Source organism: Salmo salar, chromosome 01, assembly GCF_965601325.2.
Source record: "Salmo salar chromosome 01, fSalSal1, whole genome shotgun sequence".
Lineage (NCBI taxonomy): Eukaryota > Metazoa > Chordata > Actinopteri > Salmoniformes > Salmonidae > Salmo > Salmo salar.
In genome coordinates, this window is record NC_138291.1 from 146540543 (window position 1) to 146564817 (window position 24275).

A 24275-nucleotide genomic window follows, 5' to 3' on the forward strand; every position below is an offset into this window, starting at 1 on the left:
TGCATAACAACTGGGGTAGTCATGATCAGGTGCATAGCAACTGGGGTAGTCATGATCAAGCGCATAACAACTGGGGTAGTCATGATCAGGTGCATAACAACTGGAGTAGTCATGATCAGGTGCATAACAACTGGGGTAGTCTTGATCAGGTGCATAACAACTGGGGTAGTCATGATCAGGTGCATAACAACTGGGGTAGTCATGATCAGGTGCATAACAACTGGGGTAGTCATGGATTGGAGATCCAATAAAAGGAGCATAAATTATATCACGGCTTCAATCAAGATCCAGTAAGGATGAAGAAATCTCTGTTACGATTGCATTAATAAGTGCCTCAAATCTCATAAATTGGGTATCGTTATAGTTTGTTGCAATGAAGATCTAATCAAAGTATGTTTCATATCTTGGTACAGGGCATAGCAGCACAGAACAAGTGTTCTGAACAAACATTACTCTCTCATTTAAGACAGCATATTTATTATTCTTTTCACTCTAACTACTGAAGGCAGGCAGTATTTTGGTATACTTAAAAGGTCCAAAGCAGCCGTTTTTATCTCAATATCAAATAATTTCTGGGCAACAATCTAGCACCATACTGTTCTTGTTTTCAATTAAAATGGTCAAAAAGAAACATAAATAGCTTCTTAGGAAAGCGCAATATCTCAAGAAAGAATTTTGCTAGGACTGTCTAGGAGAGGAAAACTGAAAATTTGCTGTTATGTTAGGAACTCTCTTTCTAATTTGTCTATTAACTAATTTACCACATGGTGATGTCACCATTGAAGGCCACAACTCCCTCCCACCAAAACAGGCTGAAATTTCAAGTGGACTTTTCAAACAGCACTTACACTAAAAGGGCATTATCACAAGTTTCACAATTTCAGTATTATTCCAACCTCAATGTGGAAATATATATAAAACACTGGATAATCACGTTTTTTACTGTACTGGCCCTTTAAAAAAGACCAAATGTGAAAATAATCATCCTGTTGCAGACATGGGGATCCATACAGACATGGACAAGTGGTGAAATACACTGAGTGTACAAAACATTAAGGACACCTGCTCTTTCCATGACATAGGCTGACCAGGGGAATCCAGGTGAAAGCTATGATCCCTTATGTACGTCACTTGTTAAATTCACTTCAATCAGTGTACATTAAGGGGAGGAGATGGGTTAAGGATTTTTAAGCCTTGAGACATGGATTGTGTATGTGTGGGCAAGACAAAAGATTGAAGTGCCTTTGAACGGGGTATGGTAGTAGGTGCCAAGCAAACTGGTTTCTATCAGGAAATGCAATGCTGCTGGGTTTTTCATGCTCAACAGTTTCCCGTGTGTATCAAGAATGGTCCACCACCCAAAGGACATCCAGCCAACTTGACACAACTGTGGGAAGCATTGGAGTCAACATGGGCCAGCATCCCTGGTTGCCAAAGGTGCTTCCACCAAGTATTAACTATGGGGTGTGAAGACAAACAATCAATACGTCTTCATTTTTTATTCATTTGGAAAATGTTCTTTGAAAATGTTATTTGTTTTTCTTTAACCTTTATTTTATCAGGGAGTCATACTGACACCAAGGTGTATTTTACAGATGAGCCCCGAATTACAGAAATTACAGAAAATACACACATGAAATAGAAATACAAAATGCAACCTGAAAGAAAACACGGTCAATAAAACAAACACATTAATCAGTAATAAGGTCCTCAATCAGCTTTCTGAATTTCCCTAGAGCAGGGGTATTCAACTCTTACCCTACAAGGTCCGGAGCCTGCTGGTTTTCTGTTCTACCTGATAATTAATTGCATCTGCCTGGTGTCCCAGGTCTAAATCAGTGGGGAAAACAATGGGGAAAAAGCAGTGGAACTGACTTCAAGGTCCTGAGTTGAGTTTGAGGGCCCTAGAGGAACCAAAATGTCAAATTTAAGAACATTTTGAAGAATGTTCCACAAATAAGGAGCAAGAAAACAAAAAGCTGATTTACCTAACTCAGTAGAGACCAAAGGAATTTCCAGAATTATCCATCCCTGAGACCAGGTGTGGTAACTGATATGTCTAAAGTTTAGTAATGATGTTAGACACAGAGGGACTTTTTGTAAAAGGGCTTTATACATGAAAACATAGCAATGTATCAACATGAAAACATAGCAATGTATCAACCTACGTCATCAACCTACGACATCAAAGAGGGTCAACCAACTTCCTGGTAGAGAATGCAGTGATGAGTACTAAAATTGTCATCCGTAATAAAGAGCAGTGTGCTATGATAAACTGCATCTAACGGCTTTAATGAGGTGGCAGCTGTGTTCATACAGATAATGTCATCATAGTCTAGGACTGATAGGAACGTCGACTGAATAATCTGCTTTCTACTATTTACCGAGAGGCATGACCTCCTCCTTAGTTTTACCTGCATTCATTACTGATTTCAGGTTAATAATGTTTTTCTGTAATACAATGAGGGCAGATTGTAGTTCAGATAGAGCCTGGTCAAGTGTTTCGGCAATAGCATCCACAACAGTATCATTGGCATACAAGTGCAGGTTGTCAATTATGGTAATATAAACAGTAAAAAGTACAGGACCCAGAATCGACCCCTGCGGGACACCTTTCGTTATGTCCAGAAAACCTGATTTAACACCATCACATTGAGTTTTATCTGTCAAGTAATTTTTAAACCAGTTACATGCAGCCTGGTCTAGGCCAATTGAGGAAAACCTTTAAATTAGCAGTGAGTGATCAACAGTATCGAAGGCCTTTGACAGGTCAATAAAGGGGGCAACACAACGTTACCTTTTATCCATACAGTTAACCACATAATTTATAACTAAATAACTAATGGGGCGGCAGGTAGCCTAGCAGTTAAGAATCCCCGGAAAATCTGGCGATGTGCCGCTGAGCAAGGCACTTAACCCTAATTTGTCCTGTATGTCGTTATGGATAAAAGCATCAGCTAAATGACTAAAATGTAAACGTAAATAACTAGGGATGCAGCAGTGATAGTGCTATGACCTGTTCTAAAACCCTACTGATGTACAATTAGAATACATTTCAACGATAAGAACGATCTTAGCTGAGAATTATTCAAGGATTCTAATATTTTAACTAGGCAAGAAAGTTTAGAAATAGAGCGATAATTATTTAGTTCACAAGGGTCACCACCTTTGTGAAGGGGGAGTACATGGGCCACCTTCCAAACGTTGGGGATAGTACCAGATATAATCATCAGGTTAAAATATGGGTTAATGATTCAGCAATCAGGGGGGCAGAGAGCTGCAGAAAAAATGGATCAAGCATATCAGTCACAGTGTATTTTTATTTACATCAATCATAAGCAAGGCATCTAGCACATCCCAGGTAGTAAAATGTTTAAATGAAAACAAAGATTAACTACAAGTTGACGGGTTAACTGTCGAGTCAGTGAGAGGCTGGCAGAGTGAAGAGCAGTCTATTGACTGACCAGGGTCAATTAAACCACCGTTTCTCTCAAGTAAAAAGCCTGCCGAGATAAAATGACGATTAAAAGCATCACTTATCCCATTCTTCTCAGTTATAATGCCAGATTCAGACAGGACTTGATTTTTCAAAATCCTGAGATAGAGCTTAAAAAATAGCTTGATTTATACTGAACAAAAATATAAATGCAACATACAACAATTTAAAAGATTTTACTGAGTTACAGTTCATAGAAGGAATTTAAATAAATTCAATAGGCCTGAACCTATGGGTTTCACAACTGGGCAGGGGCGCAGCCATGGGTGGGCCTGGGAGGGCATAGGCCCACCCACTTGGGAGCCCACAAAAGGGCTTTATTACAGACAGAAATACTCCTCAGATAGCTCATAAGAAAACCAACGGTTATATTTATCTTTGCCTCTGAATTGTTTAAAAGGGGCGTGTATATGGAGTGAAAAAATATGGAGGAGACATTTTCTAGAGCCAACTCAGGATCCTGAATACAAGAGAGAGTGGCTAAATCAGATTATAAACTGGGTGGTTCGAGCGCTGAATGCTGATTGGCTGAAAGCCGTGGTATATCAGACCGTACACCACAGGTATGACAAAACATTTATTTTTACTGCTCTAATTACGTTGGTAACCAGTTTATAATAGATAATAAGGCACCTTCGGGGTTTGTAATATATGGCTAATATACCATGGCTAAGGCCTGTATCCAGGCACTCAGCGTTGCATCGTACCGAAGAACAGCACCTTAGCCAATATTATATTGACCATATACCACACCCCCTCAGGCCTTACTGCGTATTTTGCTGTTTGGTATCTTTAAAACATACTGTGGGACAATGATCACTGTGATCACATTAAAATTCCTATTTAATTACTAAGAATTAGACAATAAATATACATGTCAATATCCATATAATGAGATGACTAAATAGATTTGAGTCCTATTCCTCCACAGCTTTGTGCAAAAAGTGCTACAGTATATGTCCTCATTCTCCAAGTCTTAGAGGAGGAATGTTACCAATGACTGTAATGTTGGAACATTCTGCTCTTCTCATTCTGGCACAGCTTTCCTGCTCCTGAACAGCTGTCCCAACCAACGCCCGCTAGCTTTCTTCACGGATGAATTCATCTGTTGGCTTTATGTGAAAGACAAATAATGCACCAGAACCATTAAAACACTGAAATTAATATTTATGTCTTACAACATAATTCCTTAGATGTACAGCGAGCACTGGTGTACCACATCCCACTCCGGAGCCCCCATTGTGGGGGGCCTCACAAGCACTGTTTGGGGGCCTTTCCCCCCAAGATAGCATATGAACATGTCATAAGCCATAGCAAAATGTTTAGAGTGACAGGAAATTAGTTTTAAAACTGAAACATTTTTTCTCTGCCTCATGGCAAAATGTGTAGAATAGCAGGAAATTAGCTTTAAAACTACACAATTTTCTCTTAGTCTCTTGGCAAAATATGCAAAATAGCATGAGATTAGCTATAAAGCTGCACATTTTTCTCTCTGCCCCACGGCAAAATGTGTAGAAGTCCTAAAACATATTTTTTGGGGGGGTTGGGCAGAAAGACCTTGCAGGGGGCCTCGCGAAACTGAGGTAGGCCACTAACATAAGCCTATGTGTGATTGTAAACAAAGAGGCTATTTGGGATGGGTCAGAGTGAATTTTCATGAACAGATGCCTAGGCTAAATATGTGCTCTCCACAGCTCCTCAGCACACTCTGCATTATATATGCAACAGTGCATCATTCCCATTTGGCTGCCATGTTAGAGCAGCCATGGACATTTTCTAAGAGCATCATGCACAGTATGACAACACACACACTGTCCTCTAGGTGTCAATGTTGTCTCACCTGCTTTTCTCTGTGGTCTCCCTCTTCAGAGAACCAATCTTCAGCTTCCAGGTCTTTGTCCTACTTCCCCGTTCTTTCTTTCCTGCTTCTTCTTTTTCCTGGAGAGAAGCATACAGTAGATATTTGTCAACAGAGACATTGATGCAGACTCATTCAAAAAACATTTACACATAGACACAAGCATACAAGCACACTTTCACACAGACATACTCTACCATAGGTTTGTATGCATCTAGCAACACACACAAATACAAAAATATAGCTTAAATATCAAAATCAAATCAAACTTTATTTGCCAAATGCGCCGAACACAAGTGTAAAATTGACCATGAAATGCTTACTTACACGCCCTTATCCAACAGTGCAGTTCAAGAAGAAGAAAATATTTACCAAGTAGACTAAAATAAAAAGTTATAATAAAAAGTAACACAATAAGAATAACAATAACAAGGTTAAATACAGGGGGCACCGGTACCGAGTCAGTGTGCGTGGGTACAGGCTAGTTGAGGTAATCTGTACATGTAGGTGGGGGTGAAGTGACTATGCATGGGTAACAGACAAACAGCGAGTAGCAGAAGTGTACAATTGTGTCTATTTCAGTGTGTATACAATATAAGTAAGTGTGTGTGTGTGTGTGCGTGCATGCTTGTGTTCGTGTGTTCTTGCATACATGTATGCTTGTTCTTGTGTGTGTTTGTGCATATATGCATGCTTGTGTGTGTGTATGTGCGTGTGTGTGTGTGTGTGTGTGTGTGTGTGTATGTGTGCGTGTGTGAGTTGAGTTCACATCATCTCACCTGCTTTTCATCATCCTCGGGATGCTCAAGTAGATACTCTATTGTCCGGTACCTCCTTCCAGACACTTCCTTCCCCTTCTCTAGAACACACACAATTCAAAACCTTCAGTTTCAACCTAAATACACCAATGATGACACAGTATTTGACTGTTTACACTGGGGGAATTAACATTGGATTGTAACTCACTTAGATGTCCCATCATGAGTGTTATGTCCGATGTTGACCTAAGTCGAAAATGCTGATGCACATTACTATTGCTATCAGATGATTGGTAGGGTAAGTCCTCATAATCTTTGACTTCAAGTCTTTCATTGGCAGAGGGGCCGCCTTCCTCAGAAGCCTTGAAGTCACACTGGTTGCGTTCTGAATTCTATATGGATAGAAACATCAAGTCAAATGTTGGTTAATTACAGTTGATGTCGGAAGTTTAAATACACCTTAGCCAAATACATTTAAACTCAGTTTTTCACAATTCCTGACATTTAATCCGAGTAAAAGTTCCCTGTCTTAGGTCAGTTAGGATCACCACTTTATTTTAAGAATGTTAAATGTCAGAATAATAGTAGAGAGAATGATTTATTTCAGCTTTTATTTCTTTCATCACATTCCCAGTGGGTCAGAAGTTTACATAAACTCAATTAGTATTTGGTAGCATTGCCTTCAAATTGTTGAACTTGGTTCAAACGTTTCGGGATACCATCCACAAGCTTCCCACAATAAGTTGGGTGAATTTTGGCCCATTCCTCCTGACAGAGCTAGTGTAACTGAGTCAGGTTTGTAGGCCCCCTTGCTCGCACACACTTTTTCAGTTCTGCTCACAAATTTTCTATAGGATTGAGGTCAGGGCTTTGTGATGGCCACTCCAATACCTTGACTTTGTTGTCCTTAAGCCATTTTGCCACAACTTTGGAAGTATGCTTGGGGTCATTGTCCATTTGGAATACCCATTTGCAACCAAGCTTTAACTTCCTGACTGATGTCTTGAGATGTTGCTTCAATTTATCCACATATTTTTCCTTCCACATGATGCCATCTATTTTGTGAAGTGCACCAGTCCCTCCTGCAGCAAAGCACCGCCACAACATGATGCTGCCACCCCCATGCTTCACGGTTGGGATGGTGTTCTTCGGCTTGCAAGCCTCCCCCTTTTTCCTCCAAACATAACAATGGTCATTATGACCAAACAGTTCTATTTTTGTTTTATCAGACCAGAGGACATTTTTCCAAAAAGTACGATCTTTGTCCCCATGTGCAGTTGCAAACCGTAGTCTGGCTTTTTATGGCGGTTTTGGAGCAGTGGCTTCTTCCTTACTGAGCGGCCTTTCAGGTTATGTCGATATAAGACGTGTTTTACTGTGGATATAGATACTTTTGTACCTGTTTCCCCCAGCATCTTCACAAGGTCCTTTGCTGTTGTTCTGGGATTGATTTGCACATTTCGCACCAAAGTACATTAATCTCTAGGAGACAGAACGCGTCTCCATCCTGAGCGGTATGACGGCTGCGTGGTCCCGTGGTGTTTATACTTGCGTACTATTGTTTGTACAGATGAACGTGGTATCAGGCTTTTGGAAATTGCTCCCAATTGCTCCCAGACTTGTGGAGGTCTACAATTTTCTTTTCTGAGGTCTTGGCTGATTTCTGTTGATTTTCCCATGATGTCAAGCAAAGAGGCACTGAGTTTGAAGGTAGGCCTTGAAATACATCCACAGGTACACCTCCAATTGACTCAAATTATGTAAATTAGCCTATCAGAAGCTTCTAAAGCCATGATGACATTTTCTGGAATTTTCCAAGCTGTTTAAATGCACAGTCAACTTAGTGTATGTAAACTTCTGACCCAATGGAATTGTGATACAGTGAATTATAAGTGAAATAATCTGTCTGTAAACAATTGTTGGAAAAATTACTTGTGTCATGCACAAAGTAGATGTCCTAACCGACTTGCCAAAACTATAGTTTGTTAACAAGAAATTTGTGGAGTGGTTGAAAAATGAGTTTTAATGACGCCAACCTAAGTGTATGTAAACTTCCGACTTCAACTGTACCTGTTACACTGACTGTGTCAATGGTCACAGCACATCTAGTCAAATATTGACTTGTTTATAGCTTCATCCACATAATTCTTTATTTACACATGATCCTGAGATGCCAAATGTCAACATATATTTTTACCTGGCTCCGCTGCTGCTCCCGGAGAGCATCCATCTCCACCTGTAACCCTTGGTTACGTAGCTGTAGCCTGGCGATCTCCTCCAGCATCCGGCATACCTGCTCCAGGTAGCCCAGCCCAGGGGTGAGCCCCTCATACTCCTCCTCACACACATCCTTCTCCCTGATCTGTAAAGACGACACATGCAGGAAGATAACAGTGCACATGGAAAAGTATACAGTAAATTAACTCTGGTGTATTACTTCACAAAACATTTATTGCTCTGAATAGATTAGCAATCTAAAGCTATGACTTCTGGGGCAGCAGACCTAACTAATCAGCAATGCACATTTGTTGTAGATACGTGGTAGTTGAGTAGTGGCCTGAGGGCACACACTTAACGTGTTGTGAAATCTGTTGTGAATGTATGGTAATGTTTTTAAAATTGTGTAACTGCCTTAATTTTGCTGGACCCCAGGAAGACTAGCTAATGGGGATCCTTAATAAATACAAATACATAAAGTGCACCATCATTAGGAGCAGGAAATATATTTCTTCCCCAAAGAGAGCTAAGCTAATGAGGTGGCCTTTAACTGGTCTTTGCCCTCCTCAAAAACACTCAGCACCCAGTCTCTGAGTCCTGGCGAGAGCAAAGACCTCCACATACACCGACTAATATCCCCATTTAATAAGACTTAATGATCCTCTATTACTGAGGCAAACATGAAACACAAGCATCTCTTTGCTTCATTACACCAAACATTGTCAACACTACATGACCACTGGATAATAACTATACAAAGAGGAATCCTTGGTGCAGAAAACGGATAAGTTGTATAACGATTAAATATTATCTCCGCCAAAATGACTAAATAAAGAATTTTTCCCCAATGGGACTGCCCTCGCTTTGCCATCTGACGCAGAAGCGTGACATGTCCGTCACAGTCTTATCAACAACACAGCAGACTGCTCAGGTCATCACCCACACACTCTATCTTCCCAGGCAGCACCACACCAGCTTGGCTCCATTCCACTCATTCCTGTTGCTCACCTGGACAGACTGGTTCACTGTCTGATACTCTACAACAGACTGTAGGCCCGGATGGATACTGTCATTTACCGGCATAGTAACAAACACCACCTCATGACCCATGCAACCCCAAATTGTTCAAACTGTTCCCACCCTTCTTGTTGGCGGAGAGAAAATGTTGCCATTTTAAAGATCATTCCCCGTAATTCTACACATTTGGCCATGAGGCTGAAAGAAAATGTTGCAGTTTTAAACATAATTTCCAGCAAGTATACACGTTTTGCCATGTCTTGTGTGTGCTATGGTACCTGAGTGACTCAACAAAATCAATGTGGGCCCCCTGGGGGAGTTGAAGCCCCTGGGCGCGTAATCTTGTCATGATAACTACAATATTTAGATAGCTAGACGGGAAAGTCAGGCTAACCAGCTAACATAGCCAGCAATTGATCAGCTGGACATCTGATTTGACAGGTTTAAAATAGCTCTCCAAGGTCTGTCAGTGAATGACATAACAAGAAGAAAACTGCCCATGCACTACAAAATGTCGAAAATACATTCTACTATTACAAGTCTCAGCAGCAGTAAGTTAAAAGTCTGAGTTCCTAAACAAAGCTAACATATTTGAAAGATGACAACCTACAGACACGACACTGATTCAGTCGATGCAATTAGTGTTTGTTTTTCTGTGTGTCTAACTGTGTGTGTGTGTGTTGCAACTGTTAACTGTGGTAATGGTAAAACGCTAATTTCCTCCCTGACATTCCTTCAGTTCATTGTAAAAAAAGACATGAAAGGATTTATGCTTGGTATACCGCTTGAACATGACAATGGACTTCTGTCCGGCATATTGTGTAATATGTTTTTGTGTAATAACATATGTCATAACAACAACAACAGTGATAACAATCCGATTCTAATGTACATTTGGGAATAAACTTTCAAATGACTACTGAACATGTCCTATACAACCAAGAAGAGGAAAAAACACTATGGATCACTGTCTAGTCGAAAACTCTAGATTACATAGATATTTTAGTCATTTAGCAGACGCTATTATCCAGAGCAACTTACAGGAGCAATTAGGGTTAAGTGTCTCGCTCAAGGGCACATCGACAGATTTTTCACCTAGTTGGCTCGGGGATTCGAACCAGCAACCTTTTGGCACAACACTCTGAACCACTACTACTTTGAAGGTAAGAAAACAGTCAGAGAATCATGAGATTGAAGTAAACAACTCCTTTCAATAGAAACCTACCTCTGTGTCAGTCTGAGCAGGCAGAGTGTTGTGATGTGGGCAGAGCCCTCCTCTGTGCTGCAGCACAGCCGTTGAGGCCTGTTCTTCCACTACTGACTGGCTGACTGTCCTCCTCAGACCAGCACTCCCTGACCTGTGACCTGCCCTCTGTATACGGGTCACTGAGTGAGGTGATGGTAGTGAAGCCGTGTGACACCGCTGTCGGGGCACAGCGTCTTTGTCTCCAGAGTCTGCCCTCCTCAGTGCCTGCTCCAATTTTAGGTGCATGACCGCAGCCATCTCCCTGTGCCGCTGAGCCCTGGGGCAGAGGGACAGGGAGGAAGAGGAGCAAGAAGATGGCAGAGAGAAGACAGGAGAGCATGGAGGAGAGGTAGAGGGGAATCCATCCTCGTCACTGACTGTAGGATCAATATCTGTATTACTCATGGACACAGAGGGAGGAGAGGAGGGGAGAGAAGCCTCAGAACAGATCTCCACCCCAGAATCCTCTGTATCAGACCGCATCAGTGTCCCCACGTTAGATTTAGACATGAAAGTGGCCCCTGAAAGCGTGATGGACTCTCCAGATTCACCTCCTTCCCACTGGCCCTCCATAGCTACTCTCTCCTGGGGGCCCTCAATCACCCAGGTCTCCGGAAGATGGCTAAAGCGCATGAAATCCATTTCAAAAACCCAAATCCTGTCTCCTCCTCTTCACTCTTCTTCTGCTAAATGGTAGCAGCACGAGGAGGAAAATGAAAAGTCTCTGGTTTAGAGACGCCCACATAGTCATTAACTGAAGTGAGTTTGGGATGTAGAATTTGAAACATCCCTGACGGTCCGCCTGCATTCTTATGACACACCTCCTCATCAATCATCCTATCACGGCGCTGATGCTGCATGCATATGGAGGCCTGTGTGGAGTGGCTGTTCGCTGGCATATCTCTGTGGTTTGTCTTGGGAGTATGACTCACGCTCACTTGAGCCCCCAACTCCCCCACCAAACACCATGAAACTCAGGTATGACAGGGGCAAGCCATGACAAGGCCAAAGTGATAGCAACACCATGTGTCAGTCCCACAGACTGACTGTGGTGCCTCTCAACCAGTTAACTGCTGATGAAAGATCAATCTTTTTGGAAAATAATACCTTACATAACAGAGAGGTTTGTCATGTACGTGACTGGGTAGGTGTGATGTGAGGTGTGACAAGACATAGACTGATAAGACATAATCTAGGTAAAGCATCTCAGATTCAGGACCTGGAATGTGTAGAAGGAGCCTTCCTGTCTGGTTATTCTGATAAGGATCTACATTCCAGTTCCCTCGTGAATAGTGGCGGTATGTCTCATCAGCTCACAGACACAAAGAAGACTTATACATCAAGATGTCCACACAATATTGTCGGTTGTCACTCATTCATGAAGTTTGTACGTGGCCTAAAACTCCAAAGGCTGTGACCTATCTGAGCCACTTACTTACACAAGCATAGCCTATACATAGGCTGCCACTCGCTTATTTTCTATTTGGATTTACACATAACTAATCTGTTTTGAGTGTACAGGCAGAATCGGCACCTGTAAACACTGATGTGAAATGCAATTGTCACTCAGGAATATGATATTAGAATATATGTACAGTGGGGGAAAAAAGTATTTGATCCCCTGCTGATTTTGTACGTTTGCCCACATACAAAGAAATGATCAGTCTATAATTTGAATGGTAGGTTTATTTGAACAGTGAGAGACAGAATAACAACAACAAAAATCCAGAAAAACGCATGCCAAAAATGTTATAAAATGATTTGCATTTTAATGAGGGAAATAAGTATTTGACCCCTCTGCAAAACATGACTCAGTACCTGGTGGCAAAACCCTTGTTGGCAATCACAGAGGTCAGATGTTTCTTGTAGTTGGCCACCAGGTTTGCACACATCTCTGGAGGGATTTTGTCCCACTCCTCTTTGCAGATCTTTTCCAAGTCATTAAGGTTTTGAGGCTGACATTTGGCAACTCGAACCTTCAGCTCCCTCCACAGATTTTCTATGGGATTAAGGTCTGGAGACTGGCTAGGCCACTCCAGGACCTTAATGTGCTTCTTCTTTAGCCGCTCCTTTGTTGCCTTGGCCGTGTGTTTTGGGTCATTGTCATGCTGGAATACCCATCCACGACCCATTTTCAATGCCCTGGCTGAGGGAAGGAGGTTCTCACCCAAGATTTGGCGGTACATGGCCCCGTCCATCGTCCCTTTGATGCGGTGAAGTTGTCCTGTCCCCTTAGCAGAAAAACACCCCCAAAGCATAATGTTTCCACCTCCATGTTTGACGGTGGAGATGGTGTTCTTGGGGTCATAGGCAGCATTCCTCCTCCTCCAAACACGGCGATTTTAGTTGATGCCAAAGAGCTCCATTTTGGTCTCATCTGACCACAACACTTTCACCAGTTGTCCTCTGAATCATTCAGATGTTCATTGGCAAACTTCAGACGGGCATGTATATGTATTCTTGAGCAGGGGGACCTTGCGGGCGCTGCAGGATTTCAGTCCTTCACGGCGTAGTGTGTTACCAATTGTTTTCTTGGTGACTATGGTCCCAGCTGCCTTGAAATCATTGACAAGATTCTCCTGTGTAGTTCTGGGCTGATTCCTCACTGTTCTCATGATCATTGCAACTCCACGAGGTGAGATCATGCATGGAGCCCCAGGCCGAGGGAGATTGACAGTTATTTTGTGTTTCTTCCATTTGCGAATAATCACACCAAATGTTGTCACCTTCTCACCAAGCTGCTTGGCGATGGTCTTGTAGCCCATTCCAGCCTTGTGTAGGTCTACAATCTTGTCTTTGACATCCTTGGAGAGCTCTTTGGTCTTGGCCATGGTGGAGAGTTTGGAATCTGATTGATTGATTGCTTCTGTGGACAGGTGTCTTTTTTACAAGCTGCGGTTAGGAGCACTCCCTTTAAGAGTGTGCGCCTAATCTCAGCTCGTTACCTGTATAAAAGACACCTGGGAGCCAGAAATCTTTCTGATTGAGAGGGGGTCAAATACTTATTTCCCTCATTAAAATGCAAATCAATTTATAACATTTTTGGCATGCGTTTTTCTGGATATTTCTATTGTTATTCTGTCTCTCACTGTTCAAATAAACCTACCATTAAAATTATAGACTGATCCTTTCTTTATCAGTGGGCAAACGTACAAAATCAGCAGGGGATCAAATACTTTTTTCCCCCACTGTATGTATGTATTACATTTTTTTCTACACATGCCCTATGATGATGATAATAATAAATATAGATGCAAGCAGCAATGAACGGGGTTCACATGATGATAGAAAGGACACAAGATCAGCTGGATAACAAAGCAAGCACTTTATCATGCAGGAACTATCCTGCCACTGTGGAAGTGGATTTACAGTGGTTTAAATGGACACATGAAATCTGATTTTGGATTTGTCAATAACTCAGCCATCTTTTGACTAATCACTTAGCTTAGCTTTTTCAAACTAGGGTAAGACATGTGCCATGGGCCTACATTCCACATTTGGGTGTCATTTGGTCCTATGGTTCATGAGAAGATTTTTTAAGTGTTTTTTTGCATATTTTAGCATGTGTGCTAAAATGCATCCTTTATGTTTTGTTTTACTTAACCTTTATTTAACTAGGCAAGTCAGTTAAAGAAAAAAAATCTTATTTACAATGACGGCCTACCTCGGCCAAACCCTAACCCGGACGATGCTGGGCCAATTGTGCGCCGGCCTATGGGACTCCCAATCACGTCCCGGCTGTGATACAGCCTGGAATCGAACCAGGGTCTGTAGTGATGCCTCTAGTGCTACTGGTATAGTGTGGCCAGCTTTGAATACATCAACGTTATTTTCTCAAACTCTTTAGGGACTATTGTGAGGAGTCCAAATACCACATTTGGAGTGAATCTGACTTTTAGTCCATGAGAAGATTTTTATTGAGTTACATATATTTTTTTTGTTGTAGTAATAGTTTCCTTACTTTTTAAGATATCAACGCTAAAGTTAACATGGTTCATCATGGTAATGTCTTTGCTGACCCGTTGAAGTTGATAAGCGCTGTATATAATACATCTATTATTAGGGGTACAAAGGATATAAATGGACATGTAAAATCTGATTTCCTGATTTATCTATAACTCAACCCTCTCTTAACCAGTCCCTTAGCTTTCTCAAACTAAGTTAAGATATGTACCATGGGCCAGCATACCACATTTGGTGTTGTTATTGCTTATGAAAATACATTTTTTAAAGGTTTCCAAACTTTCCAAGGTGGAGGAAAATCTATCCTGAAAGACCTTAAGGGTCCTTGAGGCAAATTTGTTCAGGATGAGGAAAGACACCTACATACAACGTTTCAAGTCTGTAGGTCAAACTGGGCATCGGATATGAGGGTTTAAGTGAGACTGCTTATAACTAACCGCTTCTAGTTTGTGTGCCAAATTAGTAAAAAGTTACCAATCTATGTTTGAAATATTTTACCATATCAAGGAAGAAAAAGTATACAAGAACAACAACAGGTTTCAGAGATTTACTGTGAACACATAATAATACTATAGATGTATTTTATATAGTGCTTTCATAAGAATCTCAAAGGAGCTGGCAGTTCATGGGAGACGATCTTCCACAGCGGGATGACGATGTAGTTCAGAAGAGTAGTAGCTCGAGTGGCCCAGGAAATATCCCAGCCAATGCAGCAATACTGCTTTAATTCACCAGGTGTCGCTATTTCATGCTGTCAAAATGAACAATTAATTCATCAATTCATTTATTTATACATTTTTCCCATAGGAAAATATAAGATCTGATAATAAAAGTGGGGGAAACATGTGAGATGGCTAAAACAGGAGGGAAATATAAGATCTGATAATAAAAAGTGGGGGAAACATGTGAGATGGCTAAAACAGGAGGGCTTGTGTAAAAACAACTTTGGCTATTGAATAAAATTAAAATGTGAAATGTATATATTTGGTAGGATAGTGTTTATTCAAATGACACTACACCTATTTGACCATAAGGTGCATGGGAATGTGTGATGGCGGTGCTTATTTACCACCGCGGACAGAAGGAACAAGCTGTAGCCTACAGTACAGTACTTAACAACCACAACAAGCTTTAGAATGTCGGTGGCAAAAGGGCGCACAGAACGTCAACGCAATGAACGTCTTACCTCACAAAGCCAACAATGACGGAATAATGGATTCTTGACCTGGTCTAGTCGAAGAAATATCTCTGCGCGTTGTCCACATCCTCTCCACCTGGCAACCACACGCAAACAGAGAACTGCAAAGTTGGCTGCTGTTCGGCCTCCATCTCAAGTTCCGTGTTCAGTGGTACAGTGTGCGGTCAACATGGATGAATTCCCACCCAAATTCAGCAAGGTGCTGGTGACACCTGATCCGCAGTACATACCGGGGTAGGTTATTCACATTGAAACGGCCTCTTTGCTTTTGAATTCTTTCAAATTAATTAATTAAATATACACTCTAATTAGATGCGTGTTGTATTGACATGTTATTTGTATTACGTGCATGGTGTGCTATTTATAGTGAAATTCTAAACCTTTTTAATGACGCATTATTGTATTCGTGCATCATTCCATTGATTTTATGCTTGCGCATACCTTTACATTTGACTTGATTATATTATGCCTTTTTATGTCGTTACACATAGCATACATTCGGCCTACTATAGGCCTAAGGAATTAACACAAACAATTGAACAAAGCTACACGAAGAAATGTCCATGAGCAAGAGCAAGTCCAGTGCTCGAGGCCAGAAGTATTTTGTGATGGCCATCACCCATGGCAACTGTTCCCAGGAAGGTTGAACTCTGAGGCTACACTCGCTGACATTAAGGAACACAACACAGCTTAAACTAAATACCATGAGATCCATACAGTCACCTTTCACCTCAATAAAGCCTTACTTTGATATAAGCATTGTAAATAAAAAAAGGGTTTCAAATATTTACGCTAGGCCTACTGTCAACATAACAGAGAATACTGCCAAATAGGCCTGTTTGAAATCTAATCACAATTCTCTCTCTCTCTCCCCCCTCAGGTATGCAGGTTACTGCCCCCAGCTGAAGTACCACCTGGGGAAGACCTACGGCCAGCTGACTGCCAAGCTGCTGTCCTCTCCGGAGGTGTCGCGCTCACGTCGCCTGGTCCTCCACACGGGCCGCTTCCCCTCCACAGAGACAGACATGGGCCCGCGGGACGAGAACTGGAGGAGCCACCATGGAGAACGCAGGAATCTAGAGAGGATGATACCGGGCTACACTGGTAAACACACTGTTACTCAGTTTCCATACATTAAGCAGAACACCCAACATCTCTTCCATCTGTAAAGTATGCTTTGCATTGTGTTGACATGGTGTCTTTTCCAGGCTTTGTCCCCAAAAGCCAGAACTACTTCTCCCGTACCTATGCTGAGACGTGTCGCGAGGCACTGTCTGAGTTTGACCGAGACCAGCAGAAGAGGGTTCGTCTGGCATCAGCAGACATACCGCTTGTCAGCAACACCACCAATTCCGAGTTTAAAGTAATCAGCTCTAATCTCTCTCCTATTTACACACACACACACACACACACACACACACACACTGTTTAATAATCCATGCTGAGATCCTGTGTCATTTATCACTCTCTGTCTCAGTCTAAATGAGGCCGGCTGCATGACCTGGAGAGCTCTCCAATCATAGACCACCCATAGATTCAAACCAATTAAGTCTTTGAGATTCACACCCATTATCTCTCGTTGTGTAGGAGCTGACAGGAAAGCTCAACAACACAAGCAATTACTGTTAGTCACTTAGGTTGAGTGAATGATAACTTTACATTGATACCATGCGAGAAAATCTTCTCCTCTTATAATCAAAGGTCTATAGTCTGGGATAGGGCCGTTGGTAGGAGCCAGAAGCTTGAACACCTTCTCTGTCTCAACCATAGTGTCTGTCTGTCTGTCTGCCATTCTGTATACCCCCTTCAGCCTCGGAGACTGAGCACCCCTCTGACGGCCATCTCCAAAGATCCAGCCCCCTACGAGGCCCTGGACCCCTGGAAGCCCAAAGTGTCTCCTTACTTCATGGAGGACAGCAGTCCACACAAGTACTTCATCTCAGGTAGGTACAGTATACCAGAGGTACCATTTAAAAAAAACTCATACATAACATGGCCAAAAGTATGTTGACACCCCTTCAAATGAGTGGATTCAGCTGTTTCAGCCATACCCGTTGCTGACAGGTGTATAAAATAAAGCACACAGCCATGCAATCTCCATAGCCTAACAGTGGCAGTAGGACTTGGCACCGTCATAGGATGACACCTTTCTAAGTCAGTTCGTCAAATTCCTGCCCTGCTAGAGCTGTCCCGGTCAACTGTAAGTGCTGTAATTGTAAAGTGGAGACGTCTAGGAGCAACAACGGCTCAGCCGCGAAGTGGTAGCCAACACAAGCTCACAGAAATGGGACCGCCGAGAGCTGAAGCTCGTAGCGCATAAAAATCGTCTGTCCTCAGTTGCAACACTCGCTACTGAGTTCCAAACTGCCTCTGAAAGCAACGTCAGCACAATAACTGTTCGTCGGGAGCGTCAAGAAATGGATTTCCATGGCCAAGCAGCCGCACACAAACCTAAGATCACCATGCACAATGCCAAGCGTCAGCTGGAGTGGTGTAAAGCTCTCAACCATTGGACTCTGGAGCAGTGGAAACGCATTCTCTGGAGTGATGAATCACGCTTCACCATCTGGCAGTCCGAATGACGAATCTGAGTTTGGCAGATGCCAGGAGAACGCTACCTGCCTCAATGCATAGTGCCAACTGTCAAGTTTGGTGGAGGAAGAATAATGGTCTGGGGCTGTTTTTCATGGTTCGGGATAGGCCCCTTAGTTCCAGTGAAGGGACATCGTAACACTACATTCTATACAAATCTGTGCTTACAACATTGTGGCAACAGTTTGGTGAAGGCTCTTTCCTGTTTCAGCATGACAATACCCCTGTGCACGAAGCAAGGTCCATACAGAAATGTTTTTTTTCGAGATTGTGTGGAACAACTTGACTAGCCTGCACAGAGCCCTGACCTCAACCCCGTTGAACACCTTTGGGATGAATTGGAACGCCGACTGCGAGCCAGGCCTCATCTCCTAACATCAGTGCCCAACTTCACTAATGCTCTTGTGGCTGAATGGAAGCCCCCGCAGCAATGTTCCAACATCTAGTGGAAAGCCTTCCCAAAAGAGTGGAGGCTGTTATAGAAACAAAGGGGGGACCAACTCCATATTAATGCCCATGATTTTGGAATGAGATGTTCGACGAGCAGGTGTCCACATACTTTTGCGTGTATGAGTGTATGCAATGCAATCAACTGTATATGAGTCTCTGTATTGACTAGATCTTCCATTGAGGCATGTATTTAGGTTTCACAGGGTACGTGCCCAAATCTCGCTTCCTGATTGGCACGGGCTACCCCATCACCACCAACAAGGCCCTGGTCCAGTTTGGAAAGGAAATGAGGAGTGACCCCACCTCCCTGCGCCTCCCTGGGGAGGAATCAGGAGTCCTGCCCCCCATCCCCACAGTCTACCCGTCCCACCGGGGCCTGCTGCCCTCCTACACCGGCCATGTTCCAGGTGGCCCTAAATTTCATCAAAACACTATAGTACCAAGCCTCACACACACAGCTCTGAAATCTCCATATTTTGTTTTAAAATGTATCATATCATCACATGGTAGATCATGTGATACTGTAACATTAATGCTTAACTATAATATTATTTTGATCTGCCCACAGGACACAAGTTCAGGTACGGGCAGACCTTTGGACAGCTTACCCACAATGCCCTAGGGCTAAGCGGCACTCAGAAGATAGAGGCCAGAGCTCAGTAACGGAGGTACAATCCACAAGACAATCACATGACTTGATAAAGAACTAGGGTAGAGAACACATCATGGAGTTGTTTTGAGTGATGAATCCAAGGACTTTGAAATAAATGCATATGTCTGTGGAACAGCAAAACTTTGGTCTGTGGACTATGTACATCCCAGAGTGAAACATAATAATGATATATGAACAGAACATGTACACACTGTCAATATGGGCAGTGGAACACTGTTTCTCCTGTATTTAGCGATATACACTACCGTTCAAAAGTTTGGGGTAACTTTTGAAAGAAAATCACATTTTTGGACCATTAAAATAACATTAAATTGATCAGAAATACAGTGTAGACATTGTTAATGTTGTAAATGACTATTGTAGCTGGAAACGGCAGATTTTTCTATGGAATATCTACATAGGCCCATTATCAGCAATCATCACTCCTGTGTTCCAATGGCACGTTGTGTTAGCTAATGTGCTTTTCTTTAAAAAATAAGGACATTTCTATGTGACCCCAAACTTTTGAACGATAGTGTAGATTTTTTTAAACCTGCTGTACAAGTGGATGTGAAACATAAGTCACAAGAGAAATCAATACCTTTTTATTCAGAAAGGTTGATTGTCACTGGGAACTTACACTCAGAGAGGGTGCATTCTGTGTAACCTTTATTTAACTAGGCAAGTCAGTTAAGAACAAATTCTGATTTACAATGACGGCCTACCGGGGAACAGTGGGTTAACTGCCTTGTTCAGGGGCAGAACGACAGATTTTTACCTTGTCAGCTCGGGGACCAGCGACCTTTCGATTACTGGCCCAACGCTCTGACCACTAGGCTACCTGCCGCCCCAGCGTCGCCCATTCTTCTAAGGTTTTAGGGGAAGGACAGTTAGGTTGTGGAGGAAATATGCTAAACTCACTTTCACATTTATTGCAAAGGCTATAATAACCAAGTCATTCCTGTCATGTAAATCCAGACTTTGCCTTTCTCTTTAGCTTAGTAGTACTGGCCTATCAAAACGGTGTACACCTGAAACACAACATGATAGCTTTATATTGTGCAAACAACACACTCCATTTGGAACCTAACAGTTCCACAAATCTAGACTTTTCTTTCCTAAATATTTACAAAACTCTAGTTCTCGCATAAAAAAACCCCAGTATAATAGGATATTGACGTAGGTAGTACAGTACAACCACACACAGTAGTAGGCCTAAATTAGCACCTAATGACTCCTTGAACGTTTGTTTTTACCATGCTAGAGTCAGGATTACCTCATGAACATGTTTGTCTAGTTGAATGTGAAGGCAACCTCCTTTTGGAAGATAAGCCACTGCACAAGGCTGCTGACTGGCCTAATATGTGGCACTAGTAAACATGGCTAGTAAAGATTGCCTTTCTGCATTTTTTGTTGTCATTCCATTCGCACATAGGATAGTCACAGGGTAGGGGTTGGAAGGTAGAGGATCAGATGGACACTATTAGGAGAATAGGATGCTACTGTATGGTATGCATGCAGCTCCATGACATACTAATTGGTTTCTTCTGCAGAGTCTGGGATGTTGTACAAGGCTTTCAGACTAAGGCAAGACCCTAACATGGGAGGAGCCTCTCTGACCACACAGTTTGATTGACAGGTTTACAGGGAGAATATAGTGCATAAATCCCAATTCATGACAGATGAAAAGAAGCACTTGTAAATCTAATAATACATGGGGGGAGTTGTTATTGCCTAATAATAACATAGCAAAAAGTATCACCCATGCTCCGATAGTTGTATCAACTGGTCTACTGTGCTTTTCTGACCAGTGTGAGTGTGTTCTAGCTGAGGTGTCTGTGTGTAACACTGTGCACTATAACACTGAATCAGGATCATGCGGTTGATGTTTTTGGTGGTGTAACTTTTCTTCTCCGCCCTATCCCTCTCCACTCATCAGAGGGTTGGGTGAGTGTGGTCATAGGGGCACCATGTCTATGACTGGTGTTTCTGGTCAGGCTGTGGAGCTGGGAGTTTCCCTGACCACACTGTATGAGCCAATAGGCCCAGCTGAGACCTGTCCAACTGCAGCCACTGTGAAGGTCTCCTTTAAGACAAGAGAAATACAGTTATAAAGGAGGAATTGTAATAACACCATAGGAACAGCTTAGCCATAGTTCAGTTCAGTAATTCTGACCTTTTCTGGGCCTGTGTCCCATTGAGATTTTGAGGTGCCCTCTGTGTCTTGGTGGGGGGATTCCCTCCTGATCCAAACAGCTTGGCCCAGCGTAGCCCACCCTGGGAGAGACTCTCATCCTGGGGGTCTGCCGGCATCCTGGGGGTCTCCAGCCCAGTTCCCTCCCTCCTGCCCTCCTGTGAACTCTCACCTTCTCTCCTCCCCTCCATCCCCTGCTGAGGCTCAGTGTGGATGACATCCATGTAAATCTGTCCATATTCCACCCCCCCCTCTGCGTGGGCAGGCCGTCTCTGCCACCACCTTGGACTGGTGGCTGACCACAGACTTCTGCTAGACTTGCCTAAATGCCTCACCCACTTCTCCTGACCCATGACCTTTGACCCCTGGGTGGACCCCTGAAGATGCTGTACCAGCTGGTGTCGGTCACCTGGTGGCCTGCTGTTATCTCTGGGACCATCCATAGAACCATATGCCCCCTGTCTGTCTCCTCTCAATAGGGGCCAACTGGTCATGAGAAAGGTGGAGCATGGTGAAGCTTGTTCCTCGGAGCAGAGCTGTCTGTTTTGCAGCAGGCGGGGCTCCAGCAGCAGGTTGAGGTCAAAGGGTAACATGGAAAGAGGCTGCAGCAGGAGGAGGAGCTCCTGGAACAGAGGCTGACACTGCCCATGTGACATGGCGAGGAAACCCCATGGATGGTAGTGATCTGTCACCTTGTCTGGGGAGAGGAGAGTTGGGAAGAGTATGAGAGAGGTATGTTCCAAGAACCATATGTTTTCTAATAACAATTTGGAGAAATTAAAAAAATCTAAACACATACCTTTTTGGTTGTAGAGATGATTTAGCCAGAATTCCAAGGCTCTCAAGCTAAAAGAGAGAATATAAGTCCCTCATTTTACAATCATAACATTTAATAAATCACCATTAGAACACAATTTGATACACTAAAAAAGACTGAGACTTGAAGGGACTCACTTGAGCAGGCCCATGATGAAGGCTCGTAGTCTCATACAGTGGCTGGTCAGCAGGGAGCACTGCCTCACCTTGGACAGCAGGCTGTGGAGCACCTGGTTGGTAGGGCCTTAGATAGGAACAGAGACCATTGAACTACAACCCCCATTAGCAAATGCAGCACTGTAGTCATTCCCTCATCAGCATCAAACCTACCACAACCACCCACATCATCATCATTACCATCATCACCACCATGTGTCTCTGACCTGTCTGAGTGGAGGCCTCCACCACATTCCAGGCGTGGTTGCGTCGATGACCGATGATCAGGTCAAGTTTGTGGTCCCTAAGGCCATCCTGCAGAATGTTCTGGATGGTGGGACACAGATGCTCCAGGACTAGACCACCAATGGTGGGACTCCTAGAGCTGTTCCCTAGCCGGATCTGGAGAGAAGTGGGACATTATCGTATGATCATGATCAATAATTACACTTTAATCTAAAAATACCATACATTTATGGGAGTTGATTCATCCTATTCAAGGTTACTGTCAGTTTTTGGGAATTGGTTATTCCTAGTTCCCTTCAGATTGCTTTTAGCTCTGCTGTACTCTACCTTTTCCCCAGGATCTCGACTGGTGCCAAAATGAGCCATGATCAAATCCACTGCCAAGCTCACAGATTTCAGCAGACCTGGAGAAACATGGAAAGAAGCAATCAGGAGTTAGCTCATTTCATATTCTGTGCCATGCAGGGGGGTTATCAAAATGCCTGAGGGACTGACATAAAACAGATTTGATTCATTAACCAGAAACATCAGACACTGAATAAAAAGGGTGTATATACAGAACCACATGGGAACATCCATGATTCATCTCCCTTCCATCTTGCTCTGGCTCTCTCTAAAATGTCAGGGTACATTCTTAATGCGTATTGAATCTGCCTACAATGCTCTTCCCTGCCAAACGGACAGTGCATCACTGTGCAAGCTTTGCTTTCACAAGACAATGTGCACACAAGCATGGGATTGACATTTACATTGTCTGGTTATAATCATGTGTGTCTGTATTGTGACACTAAAATAACATAAATCTGTGAATCATATATCCAACGTATCAACAACACTGCACCCACTGCAACAAACATACACTGGAGCTTGCACACTCACATTCACACACTAAATGTCTCAGCCAATCCAATGCAGGGAGAGAAAAATAGGTCATGTTTTAAAGAAACCCCCTTCAGGGTATTGAAGGCACTGCTGCAGAAAGCTCTGCTGCTACTCTCTTTGGAACCCAGCAGCAGCACAGAGTAACAGGATTCCAGTTTCCCATAATGACTGTTCAGTAATAGTCTAATGACTTTCCATTGTGACATAACACTAGATTACTGACACTGTTTACCTACCACATACATCCTCCGATTTATACATTGACATCACACACAGTCAACATCACATCACACAATCCACATTATATGCTCTCAGCTCAAAACACCCTTAACCCCATTAACTTAACTCCGTTTTGCTCTACGACCCCCATAAGTTTCTTGGGACTAGTCTGAGGTCGGTACAGCCGACCTGCCAACTTCTGTCTGTAGCTTCCGTACAGTTTGGGCTACACACTAACTATGACCTCTTTGTGTAAAGTTGAGAAGTACTGTATATATGGAGACTGTTTAGTGACAGGGTTAAAAACAGTGGTGG

General features: G+C 42.8%; 3 protein-coding genes and 1 long non-coding RNA gene across 5 annotated transcripts in view; 1 reads left to right on the top strand and 3 right to left on the bottom strand.

The window, feature by feature from the left end:
• Window positions 1–3302: 3302 nt before the first annotated feature.
• Window positions 3303–11422, bottom strand: si:dkey-106l3.7 (uncharacterized). The gene is made up of 6 exons (XM_045690404.2): window positions 10572–11422; window positions 8310–8474; window positions 6321–6504; window positions 6134–6213; window positions 5337–5434; window positions 3303–4608 (listed from the first exon to the last, which is right to left on the bottom strand). Exons 1-6 carry the CDS (start codon window positions 11232–11234, stop codon window positions 4524–4526), a joined length of 1275 nt encoding a protein of 424 aa, XP_045546360.1. The 5' UTR covers window positions 11235–11422; the 3' UTR covers window positions 3303–4523.
• A 3666-nt stretch (window positions 11423–15088) lies between these two features.
• On the bottom strand, window positions 15089–15880 carry LOC106565085 (uncharacterized). Its single transcript, XR_001319607.3, has 2 exons — window positions 15742–15880; window positions 15089–15306 (listed from the first exon to the last, which is right to left on the bottom strand). It is a non-coding gene; the product is annotated as an uncharacterized LOC106565085 (long non-coding RNA).
• Window positions 15801–19587, top strand: cimip2b (ciliary microtubule inner protein 2B). Of its 2 annotated transcripts, none has more exons than XM_045690405.2 (6): window positions 15801–15987; window positions 16634–16857; window positions 16962–17116; window positions 17564–17696; window positions 18978–19202; window positions 19364–19587. In XM_045690405.2, the coding sequence occupies exons 1-6, from the start codon at window positions 15923–15925 to the stop codon at window positions 19456–19458; spliced, it is 897 nt and encodes a 298-aa protein (XP_045546361.1). In that variant the 5' UTR covers window positions 15801–15922; the 3' UTR covers window positions 19459–19587. The 2 variants fall into 2 exon arrangements, with proteins under 2 accessions (XP_045546361.1, XP_013987221.1); XM_014131746.3 differs by having other exon boundaries at window positions 18990–19202.
• Window positions 19588–20101: 514 nt separating this feature from the next.
• The window catches only part of LOC106565078 (AP-4 complex accessory subunit RUSC2), a 33890-nt gene continuing 29716 nt past the window's right edge, over window positions 20102–24275 (bottom strand). Inside the window, exons 5-10 of the mRNA XM_014131717.3 lie at window positions 23187–23263; window positions 22841–23015; window positions 22596–22701; window positions 22441–22487; window positions 21624–22338; window positions 20102–21533 (exon numbers count right to left, since the gene is read on the bottom strand). Coding sequence (XP_013987192.3) covers window positions 21422–21533; window positions 21624–22338; window positions 22441–22487; window positions 22596–22701; window positions 22841–23015; window positions 23187–23263 — 1232 coding nt within the window. The 3' untranslated portion in view covers window positions 20102–21421. The remainder of the gene's footprint in view (window positions 21534–21623; window positions 22339–22440; window positions 22488–22595; window positions 22702–22840; window positions 23016–23186; window positions 23264–24275) is intronic.

What these genes read in the sequence shown, in the direction of transcription:
- cimip2b (XM_045690405.2), top strand. Translation starts at nt 15,923, where the DNA reads ATGGATGAATTCCCACCCAAATTCAGCAAGGTGCTGGTGACACCTGAT. An exon ending in CCACCAATTCCGAGTTTAAA is followed by an intron (nt 17,117 to 17,563) that starts GTAATCAGCTCT and finishes TACCCCCTTCAG; the next exon opens with CCTCGGAGACTGAGCACCCC. An exon ending in CTACACCGGCCATGTTCCAG is followed by an intron (nt 19,203 to 19,363) that starts GTGGCCCTAAAT and finishes ATCTGCCCACAG; the next exon opens with GACACAAGTTCAGGTACGGG.
- si:dkey-106l3.7 (XM_045690404.2), bottom strand. Translation starts at nt 11,234, where the DNA reads ATGGATTTCATGCGCTTTAGCCATCTTCCGGAGACCTGGGTGATTGAG. An exon ending in GGGAGCAGCAGCGGAGCCAG is followed by an intron (nt 6,505 to 8,309) that starts GTAAAAATATAT and finishes CTATCCATATAG; the next exon opens with AATTCAGAACGCAACCAGTG. An exon ending in ACTCATGATGGGACATCTAA is followed by an intron (nt 6,214 to 6,320) that starts GTGAGTTACAAT and finishes TGTGTGTTCTAG; the next exon opens with AGAAGGGGAAGGAAGTGTCT.